Source organism: Apis cerana, linkage group LG16 (assembly GCF_029169275.1).
Source record: "Apis cerana isolate GH-2021 linkage group LG16, AcerK_1.0, whole genome shotgun sequence".
Classification (NCBI taxonomy): Eukaryota; Metazoa; Arthropoda; class Insecta; order Hymenoptera; family Apidae; genus Apis; species Apis cerana.
In genome coordinates this window covers 2,103,287-2,115,400 of record NC_083867.1, presented here as the reverse complement: position 1 = coordinate 2,115,400, position 12,114 = coordinate 2,103,287, and the positions used below count along the sequence as shown (strand labels likewise).

The following is a 12,114-nucleotide window of genomic DNA, read 5'->3' as shown; positions in this document are numbered from 1 at the left end:
TATAATTGTATTTATTTACTTATATAATATATAAAAAAAATTATTATCGTTTATTATTATTATTAAAGTCATTATTATATCGAATCGATAATTGCAAAATTTTTGAATTTTTTAAATCAAATCTTTTTCTTTCATTCATTAATTTTTCTAAGAAACAATATCTCTTTAATCTCTTTTGATTAAAATCTCAAAATTTTCTCTCTTGTTCGTAATATTTTTTTTCTAAAAATTAATATTTCTTTTAGATAATTACAAAAGTTTCTCTCTTCGATAATTGCAAACTCATAAATCTTTCTCTTTCACTATATTTACCCTAAATAGGTCAATAATATATTTCCATAACCGCAAAAAATTTCAAATCAAATTAATTATCGAATATCTGTTTACACTTGACCAAATAATAACTACAATCAATTTTAACATAAACAATGTTATGTTGTCTCTCATTTTTAATTGCTCTAAATGTCCAATTATCGTATTTATTTGAAGCAACATTTAAAACTCGCGATTGAGATATATAACCTAATTCATGATCGATATAATTAAGTTGATTTCTAATTTACCTGCTAATTTATCTTCAAACATTCCCTCTTCCGTTCTCCTTTTTTTCCCCATTCTCTCTTCCACTCATTTTACGTAATTTCGCCCACGTCTCGAACTCGTAAATTCTTTACGAGGGCAGGCCCACGCACAAACGGACAAATCACGCGGAAGGAAGGCCGCCACTGTGCGAAATAAAATTTCTTCGCGTTTCTCCATTTCCTTTTACGGCCTATGCTTGTACCAGTTATAAAATTCAACGGCATGGTGGCGCCACGATAAAGAGGGAGATACCTCAAAACGATCCTTTTCATCGTCTCTTATTTACTCGCTCGAAACGATTTGCAACGATGATTCCGTGAAACATAATTAATTTTTTAATTTTGATATCTCGTACGTTGCAAACTTCTTTTAAAAAAAAAGCAGACAAGAGCGAAATATTTAGCAAGAAACAAATAAATTTGAAAGAAAAAGAAAAATTTTCCGTTGAAATTCTTTTTGTAGAAAAGTTAAAGAAAGATATATCTTGATTTATAGTTTTTCGAAAGTTTTAAAGAATTTTATTAGCTTTTTCTGTAGAAAATCAGGAGACTTTGACTTTTCGTCGCCAAGTGTACTGATTTTTCATCGATTTTAAGTTATAATATTATTTTACTTTAAAATCTTTTTATTATAAATCTGTAATTTTTAAGTTGATGTTACTTATTGTGTTATTCTTCTATGAATAAAAAGCAATTTGTAGTTCGTATTTCTTACTTCAAAAGTCTCTATTTTTGATTTCATGAATTTGCAATGAATGAATTTCATATCAAACGATTTTTCATAAGAATAATTGTTAAATTTATGCGATAATTGAGGTTAAAGAACTCAAGACTCATTCGTAAGCATTGGTTTGATTAAAAAATTTATCATGTTTGCTGACTTAATAAAGTATTATTTTATGCAAGATTTATTTCCGAAATTGTAAAATTAAAAATAAATGATAAAACATCATTATTTTTTATTAATATTTTTTACTACTTTTTATTTCACAATTACATTATAACTTTTAGATAGAGAAAAATATTGATTTATAAAAATTTAAATTTTAAATTTATCAAATAATTATTAATATTTTTCAAATATGCAATTTTTATATTTATTATTATATCTTTAATGTTATTATAGCTGACAAGTCTTTTCAAAGAAGATACACTTTTATAAATTTTCATCCGTTTTTATCTTGCTTATGTCATAAAAAAGTTACATAAAATTATCAACAATTATTTAAAATATAACGTCTGACAAAGTATTTGAATAAAAAGGAAAATCATTATTAATATTAAATTTTCTTTCTTTTTTTAAATCGTCTTTTTTTTAATCGTTGTGTTGTAAAAAACATCAACAAATTATTTATATTTCATATAAAATACGTCAGTATATTATAAGTAAAATAGGTCATACATCAGTAAAAGATTAAAATCAAAATTAGAGAAAGCTTTATAATTTCATTGTTGCAGACAATCAAATAAAATAATTAAATTATTCATAAGATTCATTGAAACAATAAAGTACAATTTTACAATTTTATTAACAAGAAAAAATCCCCAATCTGAAAATTCAAAAAATTATAAAATATTTTTATAATTTTTAATTATAAAATTATAAAAGAACACGTAATGCATATGTAGGCATGAATTACACAATTTTTTCTTTTTTTATCCAAAATTATTTTAAGCGGATGAAATCAACTTCTAAAAATTCTATTACTATTTTTCAACTTTACTTGAATATTATAAAAAATATAAAAAAACTTTTTTCAGATAAAAGTTGTTTCTTTTCATTTTTACTATCGGCTGGTAAAATTGTTTATAAAAAGTTATAAACAAAAAAATTAATAATTTTGTTTGAATTTGTTTTTCAATTCAAAATAAATATTTTTTGTTTTTAATAAATACAGTTTTCTTGTGTTACCAACTTTCATTGTTGAATTTTTATTAATTTTCTGAATTTCCAAAAGAGAAAAAGGATTCTTTTCTTGTAAGAATAATCGAAATTTGATTCGACAAATATCTTATATAATCTTATCATAAATAAAATATTCATGAAAACCAATTGATAAAACAATTTATATTAATAACACAAATATTCAATTTTATATATAGTTATATATAAATATTCAACTTGCATAACTTCAAGCTTCAAATTCACATCCAATATTATTATTTCATATTATAAATTATAAATAATTTCACGAATTCCTGAAATTGACAATTACGCAATTTAATTAAAATTTCAAGAACGTCAATAAATTGATATAAAAGATTAATTTTAAATTAATTTTAAATGAAAAAAAAAGAAAAAGAGAAAACGAAAAATTTTCAAGAATCTCATGTTTCCAGGTAACATCAGCTCAAAGTAAAACAAGACGTAATACCTTCAACATCATTATATGACTGACAAATCTTTTCGAAGAAGATACACTTTTATAAATTTTCATCCGCTTTCATTTTGCTTATATCATAAAAAAATTACATAAAGTTATCAACAAATATTCGATAAAATATAGTCTCACAAAGTATTTCAATAAAAAGGAGAATTTATCTTTTCTTTAAAATTTTTATTCGAACGAAGATATAGAATCTTACGCATCATCTACTGCGTAATAGCACGAACATTGCACATCCACAAACATGAAAAGATTAAAATCGATGTGTTATAGAACTAAGAAGAGATCAAAACCAATACTTTTTTTTTTTAAATATTGGTATCTTAAATTATTTATATTATTTTCAATTATTTTACGATAAATTTCTTATTTAAATATTTTTACAAAAATATAATCTCATATTATTTTATCATTTCAAATCAAATTTCGAATATTTTTGCAGATTAACTGTATTTACACAAAATAATGCTCATATCACAAGCTAACTCCTCACTGTTATAACATCAAACAAATAACGAGCAACTAGCGATTACTCGAGGCAATCAGGGAAAATTTCAGAGTATCAGGATCGTTGTCTTTCGTTCGTGAAACATTTCTTTTCATTCTACTTTTTAAAAAATATTATTCACGATATTATGTAAAAGCAAAATAGGAAAAAAAGAAATCATCATTTCTTGTGATCCAGGTCGTAGTGGACCTGCTGATCCAATTTCAAACATCCTCTGGCACCCCTTTATTTATCGACAATAGTACAATCGCCGAGAATCTCTCAGCAACATGTCTTGCGTACACTATCAGCAATCAAACCCATCGAAGGAGAGAAGTTACTTCGATAGCCAATACAGTAATCGTTACAATTTACCTCCGCAATATACACCGCGATCCGACAATTATAGAAATGGTACGTATCGTGACTTCGTGTCCGAGGCAGCCAATTCATTACGTAAGCATCGATTAACTATGTTTGAATGAAAAAAAAAAATCTTTGATTAATAATTTAACTCTTTCGAGACGAATTTTATAATGATTTTGGCAAATTTGAAAAATATTACAATCGCACAAAGTACAATAAATAGGTTAAAATTGAATCTGAATTTTCAAAATGGAATTATTATCTTGTTTAGAAGAAAAAATTGTAATAAATTTAAAATTCTCGAAAGAGTTAACAGTAGTAAAATTTTTAAGAATTATTTTTTATAAATGGATTTTTCTTCTCGAAAATTTCTCAAGCAGACATGCATACTATAATTATGATAAAATTTTTATATAATTTTTATACAAATATATTTTTCATTTGTTATTTTTATTTTAAAATTAATATTGATTTTATTTGTATAATATTATGAACAAATTTAATCATATTTCGAAAAAAATTAATAGTTATGATATAATATTGAAAGAATACTTTATAAATATATTTTGAATATATATATATATAATATATTTACCTTCGATAATCAACTTGCTCGCTTAATTTTGTCACATTCAAAATAATAAAATTATTATTAATATGAAAAATACACTTAAATTAATTATTTTGTATTTCATTTTTGCAATTTGCAATCTCAGGTTATTGCACCACAGGATGGAGAGAGTTAGAGTTTCAAGGAAATCACGAAGGATTCAAGGAAACACCGACATCAGGTAAAATAGTTAATAAAGTTTTCTCAAAAAAAATTCACGATGCAAGCGCCTCTCTTTGTGGGTGGCGATATAAGAATACTAGAAATGCGCGAGCATGTATTCATTTGTGGAAAGAATAATCCGTTTGACGCTTTAAATATCCCGATGTCAACTACTGTATGTATTGCTTATATTCCCATTATCGATTATTTATGTGATATATCATAGTAATTAAAATATTTTTTCATATATCCTGCTTTTGATGTAATTAATAAAAATTTTTTTTGATTTATGTCAATTTTAATTGAAATTTTTTCATCGTGATGTACAGAGTCCATTAATTTTTGAAATCTACTTTTTGTATCTCAAAATATATACAAACGTTAGTTTTTATTAAGTTATGGATATATTTTATTTTAACGAAATTCTTAATTGAAAATTTTTATTGTAAATGAATCTCATTAATCATAATATATATTATAGAATTCATTAACGTTTGGAGTTTAAACATTAACCTCAAAAAAATCATAGATTTCTATTAAATTATACATATCTTTTGTAATGTTTAACAATATTATTGAAAAATTTTTTTCTAATCGTATATATTAATGATGATGTTTCGGGTAATTTGATTATCGAAGTTCAAACGTAGATTCTTATGAAGTTTCAACAATTTTTAGAACATAATTTTTGAAATGCTTTTTCGAGCACACTGCTTTTGACAACAAACTATCTATAATAAAATTATAATGATCCATATTATAATTAATTATGCGAAAAATAATTTAATGATGATAAATAATAACTAACATAACCTCAAGAAAAAGATATAATTTCTTCTCTAACACTTTGTAGCAGTATCATGTTATACACGATTCTATTTGAAAATTTTTTAAATATAAAAATATGAAAAATTTTCATTTATTTTGTTAGGAAGAGCTGAACCATCTTATGGAGATACTCGATTACAAGCAGGAAGGACTGTACCAACCTATAAGCAGGAGACAACAAAACATGGGGACGCAACCGTGATGGAGAAGATACAAACGAAAATGAAATTCCTCGAGGACAGCAATATTGTGATGCAGACGCGTAATCAAAATCTTATCACCGAGAACAAAGCTCTCACGGCTCAGTGAGTATATTAATACACGGACAATGGACAAATCTTAATCAATATTCTTCTGGTTTGCATCTGAATACACGAATCAGTTGAAAAAAAAAAAAAAAAAAGAAAGAAAGAAAAAAATCGAAAAATATAAAAATACGTTCTCTTCTGCTTCGTCATTATTTGCATCATTGACTATAAATTTTTTCTATTCTTCGAGAGATTTTCATCATTAATTTTATTATATAGGATATTAATACAATTATGGAATGAAAACCGAGTCTAAAGATCAAAACAAATGTAAAAATTAATACAAATATCGATTAAAGTTTATTTATTAAGTTATGATTTTGGATGTTTATGCATTACAATTAAAAAAGCGGAAGTTAAATAAATATTTAATTCGTTCTCTATTTTCGTAATGAATATTTTATTTTAGATATTTTATATATTTTTGCATATTATGTCTTATAAATTTTTTTACGTCTCTTATAAATGTGTAAACATTCGTAGTTATGAATAAATAAGGTTAATTTGAGGTTAAGAAATGATTAATTTTACATGAAATAATCTTGAAGGAAATATATTAAAACAACATTATTAAATCTTTGAATAGGAACGCAATTTAAAAACCTGATTAACAATTTTTTATTAATAATGAAATCTCTTTATTCATATTTTAAAATCTACACAAAAAAGAAGATGACGAATCATGATTATCATCTTGATTATCATTATTTCATCTTCAAATCTTATGCAATGTAGCATCTTTAAATTTCATTCTGATTCTAAGCTTATTTTATTATTAAATACCAATATTTTCTTTCCGAGAGCCGAGAGAAAATAGCGTTGAATAATCTAGGATCCTAACTATTCTTCTTTTGTTAGATTGAAAGAAGAACGGAATGAGATAAAAAGATTAGAGAAGAGGCTGACATTGCTTCGAGAGGAGCTCGATTTTGAAAGATCGAAGATCGAGGAGATGAAGAAAGAAGCAGAAGATGGAGTACGAATGTCTAAAAGCGGTTTGATTTCTTCTAGAAATTACATTTCAGTATGATCTTTCAGAAAAAACAAATGTCAATGGGTAGAAATACCGAAACATCAACTACGAATATCATACATAAGGCTGATCGTGGAGTGCAAGTCTGGGCAGTATGCATGGGTTGTCAAAGGAAATTGGAAAGTTGTGAGAAACAACCTCCTACTGTCACAATTACAAAGTAAATACGTTATTTTTTATATCGTGAATTTTCCTTTTGTATTCAATAGTGCATTTGTTCAAACAATTCCAAATATATCAAAGAAAAGATGGAACAATTAGTTTTAAATAATGTTCATATAGTGGAAATATATTTCGAGAGTTACTTTGAATTGAGTAATTTTTTATTTTGAATATAGTATTATTAATAAAAAATAATTACCAAGAGAAATTGTGCAATTCTCAATATTTTTAATTTTTAAATATATATTTGCAATTTTAATAATATATATAGCAGTCGATTAATTTCAAGCATAATTTTAATATCAAAAATTAACAAAATATATTTATATGCTTATAGAAAAATATAATAATTCGAATATTTGAAAAGTGAGAAAATAATAAAATAATTAAAGAATTGTATGAAAAGATAAGTAAATAAATATCTAAGTACATATATCTAAGTATATTAATGCCATAATGCCAGTACTGTTTCACTGATAATCATTATTCAAGTGTTCACATTTTTAAAATGATATAATTACAATAGATCAGAATTAGAAGTATTGGAAAAGGATATGCAAACTCTTCGAGATACCATAATCGCACGAGAGGAAGCATGGGATAAGGCGATGGAACGAGAGCATAATTATAGGCAACAGTTGACAAGACTAACTACAGAGACGATCACGGCTCGTCATCTTTCAGAAACGCGCAACGAGGAACTCAAAGTCGCGACAAATACATTATTGGTAATGGTGTTAAGATTCATTAAATGCACATCGTGATTTATACGTTATAATTTATTTAATTTTTATTTCTTTCTTCATAAAAATTCCATTATTGATAAAATTTTTCTGATTGAAATAAAATCGAACATAATAATAAATAATTTTAAAAATAATAAAAAAAGTAGATAAATAAGTATAAATATAAGTTTATTGAATATATATATAAAATATAATTAATGATCATGGCGTCAAATAGTCCTATATTTTCTATGATTAATTCCAAAAGCAATATTTATTCATATTATATTATTCATATTCATGTGATAAATAAATTAACCAAAAATTTAAAATTTTTATATAACACAAAAACATTGTATATACGATTAATAATTCGAAATAATCAATCATGTTTAATTCAATTTCAGGAGAAGGAATCGGAATTGAAGTCATTACAAAAGGACAACTTGTACCTGAACAAATTAATTGCGAAACTGTACAATTACCAAAGGTGAACAATATCACTTTATTTCTCTTATATCGAGAGTAGACACAATTTTATGCTCGTTAAACTTCAATTACAACTTCAATTTCCTCTAATGTCGAGAATTTCTGACAATTAATTTCTTGAAATAACGTGATGCAATAAGATAAAAAAAATAAAGAAGAAACGAAATATAAATCAACAGAAATATTCATTAGAATAATAAACAGAGTGTGAACAAGAAAAAGCGAGTAAAAAAAAAATCGCACATAGAGTCATTCTCACTTTTTATCGGAGAATACAACATAGTATAGTATAATCCTTATCGGTTAAAGCGGGTTACACTCTCCGCATTTTAGTCGTTTCATTAGCGAAACGTTCTCCGGAATGTACCGTCGAGAATGTCACTTCTTCGTAACGAGAAGAGCGAGCTTTTCTCTTTGCGCCAGACAGCCGAAGATTTCCCTTCGCTTGTCTCTTCCTACGTGCAATAGTAATTTTCTATACGTATAGCGTAATTTTAAAACAATAATTCCTTAATGCTTGTGGCCAAATCTTGCATGAGAAATACAATTGTAATTTAATTATTTATTTATTTTTATGATAATTTCTGTGAATTTCAAAAATTACGATATATGTATATAGCTATATAACGTGGTCCGAAAATTAAAACATTAATTTCTTAATAATTAATTTCGTGTCGTACGTAATAAATAATACAATTTTTATAAATATAATACAATAATTTACAGTAAGTAATAGTAATATACCTAGTTAATTAACGTAATAAATAGTTTAATTTATTTTTCTTTATCATCATTTTTATAATTTATGTAGAAAAGTTGCGATATATATTATTGTGTATAAATGAAATTTTTATTTTAAATTCAATTGGTTACATTAGAATTGGTTTTAGAAATTTTGTCATTACGTGTAATATTTTTTTGTTATTTCTTCTTCCAAAAAAAATCTTTTACAATAATATCTTAAAAACCATGATGTTAAATTAAATTTTAATATGTCTGATTATAAATTTCAAATGGTAAAATTGGGTAATGTTGAAAATTATTTAATTGGTTAATGAAAAATTAAAATAAATAAATAAATAAATAAATAAATAATGAAAAATTAAAATAAGTTAAAAAAATAATCATAAGTTATCTATATATTTTGCAGAATGAAAGAGAAACAATTAAAAGAAAGAAAAATTATTGTAATATAGTAAATTAATTATTTTAAAAAACAGTTAAATTTATAATATTATAAAAAAAAAATAAACTATTATTATCAACTTATATGTAAGTAAATTAATGTCTGATATCAACACAAGGAATAAATGATTTTTTTACGATTTATTTTATAATTCTTTTTTTATTATTTTTTTTTAATTTTTATTAAAATAAGTTTGTTGCCTTATATATATTTTTATATATATATATTATATATACTATATATATATATATATATATAGTACATGTATTATTGACTGGAATTACATTTTTTGATATGTTCGTTTAAAAATTCAATATTTGTTACTATAAATATTGCACGATTCATTTTGTTATCAAAATTAGTTTTTCGATAAAAATAAATTTCTATTTAAATTTTTATTTATTTATTAACTTATTTGTTGTTGAAGTTGAAAAATCAATTATTTCATTTTTTCATTTTTTGTAGTTAAAAAAAAAGTTTTTTTTTGTAGTTAAAAAAAAAGTTAATTCTATATTTATCTAATTCGATATTTATCTGTTCTTTAAAAATAAATTAATTAGAATTATCAAACAAGTTAAATTGATTGTTACAATTTTTGGTTTTCCAATTATAAAATTAGAATTATAAATAGTATAAGTAGTTTTAAATTAAATTAATATTTTTTTATTCAAATAGAAACATAACTATACATATATATAATATATGATTCTGTATATGTAGATATGTATATCTATATTTAAATCTGTATTATAAGATAATAATTTTGGTATTAATGATAAGTATAAAATTTCTATTGAATTTGTATCATAGATAAAAGAGTCTTTTTGTTATATATTATATATTTTGTTATATAATTTCCTAATCAATGATATTAATTAAGTGATAAGTTATAAATTGTTAAATTATAAATTGTATGTTATGTTGAAAATCTTATACAGAATTGTATTGATATTAAATATTCGTTCACATCTTATAATCAATTTTACAAATGAAAAATATGATTTGATATTTATCCTTGCACTAAATATTTATATTATATCAAAAATACAAATCAATTTTTTCACCAAGTTGCATAAAGTTTGTTAACGAAGAAAATGAAATCAAATAAATATAAATTATGAATAAAATTAAAATAAAATTAAAATAAGAATCTACAATTTATAATCTATTTGTTAATTAATATTATTGATTCATACAAAAGAATCTTATCTATCCAAATATTTATGATCGGTATTTAATCTTTTCTTTTAATTTCTTCTCTTATATAAAAACGTTCTTCAACAAAATTCTTCAAAATTACTTTTCGAAAATATTTCTTAAAAGTGGTTTCTCTGAAAAGTGCTCTGAGAATGAAAATTATTTTTTAATTATTCTGAATATTAACTTATGCAAGATATTAAACTTTTTTAAATATATATTTGTTCTTATATATTACATCTGTTATTATCGTTATAATTTATTATTATAAAAAAATTTTAAATATTTTAGCATATTAATGAAAATTTAGCGAAGAAAATTAATGGATTAAATATGAACATCGATTAATGCAGCCTTTCGGAGTATTTTATTTCTTGGAAGAGACATCAATATTTCTTTTATAAAAGGACTGTTTGACTTGTAATTACAGGGGACAAGAGGGATGTCAAAGGAACATTTTGGCAGCTGAATTAAATGAGAAAGATCAAAGATTTATTGAAGAAATTATTCGGCGAATAAATGGGAAAAGTAAGCAGAAACCAAAATCGAAAAGTTGCTGTTCGGAGAAAACAGCACATTGTTGCTCTCATCAATCTACTCCTCGTGAGAAGACTTCGAGATCCGCAAAAGATCAGACAGGTTATACGAAAGAAATAAAACGGTAATGGTGACTTTATATAAAAGTCTTTTATAATATCAAAATCTTTTATTGAAAATGAAAAATCATAAATTTGTATATATAAAAAAAAAATTTTTAAGGACAAACTAAGTTTTAATTTCGTTAAATAATTATTTTTTATTATTTTAATCACTATTTAATCGTACAATATGTATACACATTACAAGAAAAATATTTATGAAAAAAAGAATTATTTTTCTAATATATATAATAGTACATATGATAATACATATATTTATATTTTCTATATTATCGACTGTTGAAATATTACCATCGATTAATCAAAAACAAATCTTTAAAATAATTTTAAAAATAATTTTAAAAAATTGAAACAATTTGAATATTTAAATATTTAAATTAAATTTTTTTTCATAGATTATTTGCATAATTTTGTTTTTCATGTTTGATTGATGCTGCGTGATAAAATTAGAACTATGTATGCGTGACTTTATCAATTTTTGATTCATATGTTCTTTATTGTATGTAATTAACATCATATTATAAACGATTTTTTATATTAAATTTTATTTTTACATATCCTTTCATTTTGATTCTTACCTGTTTATTTCAGATATTTTGCAATATTACATTGATCACAAGACTTTTATTTCAAAAATAATTTCCAAGATATCGATTTAATTAACAGTATAGATTTCCACTTTCTTGTTCTTTAGTTTAATTTCGGTTGCTTAATAGAAGAAAATTTTATGATGATAGAGAAAGTTTTATATATCAAAATAGAGATCAAGAATCATTGACACAGATTAAATATATTTGTATCTGTGATTCTTGTGTTGAATAATATTGTTTTTTATTTTATATCTATTGCTTATTATTAAGTCGATAATATAGAAATCTTTATGACCAAAAAATCTTATAACAAAATATTGGAGATCGACAATAAATATTAATTC

At 23.3% G+C, this 12,114-nt stretch overlaps 1 protein-coding gene across 2 annotated transcripts; it reads left to right on the top strand.

The window, feature by feature from the left end:
* The first annotated feature begins 4,442 nt into the window (after positions 1-4,442).
* LOC108000291 (uncharacterized) lies at positions 4,443-11,361 on the top strand. 2 transcript variants are annotated; one of them, XM_028667922.2, is made up of 7 exons: positions 4,443-4,612; positions 5,525-5,726; positions 6,588-6,705; positions 6,768-6,922; positions 7,451-7,652; positions 8,057-8,139; positions 10,952-11,361. In XM_028667922.2, the coding sequence occupies exons 2-7, from the start codon at positions 5,623-5,625 to the stop codon at positions 11,184-11,186; spliced, it is 897 nt and encodes a 298-aa protein (XP_028523723.2). In that variant the 5' UTR covers positions 4,443-4,612; positions 5,525-5,622; the 3' UTR covers positions 11,187-11,361. The 2 variants fall into 2 exon arrangements, with proteins under 2 accessions (XP_028523723.2, XP_061942518.1); XM_062086534.1 differs by lacking the exon at positions 4,443-4,612 and adding an exon at positions 4,683-4,768.
* Positions 11,362-12,114: the final 753 nt, after the last annotated feature.

Coding starts and splice junctions, on each gene's coding strand:
- LOC108000291 (XM_028667922.2), top strand. CDS start 5,623: ATGGAGAAGATACAAACGAAAATGAAATTCCTCGAGGACAGCAATATT. Junction 5,727..6,587: donor AACAAAGCTCTCACGGCTCA/GTGAGTATATTA, acceptor TTCTTTTGTTAG/ATTGAAAGAAGAACGGAATG. Junction 6,923..7,450: donor CCTACTGTCACAATTACAAA/GTAAATACGTTA, acceptor TAATTACAATAG/ATCAGAATTAGAAGTATTGG.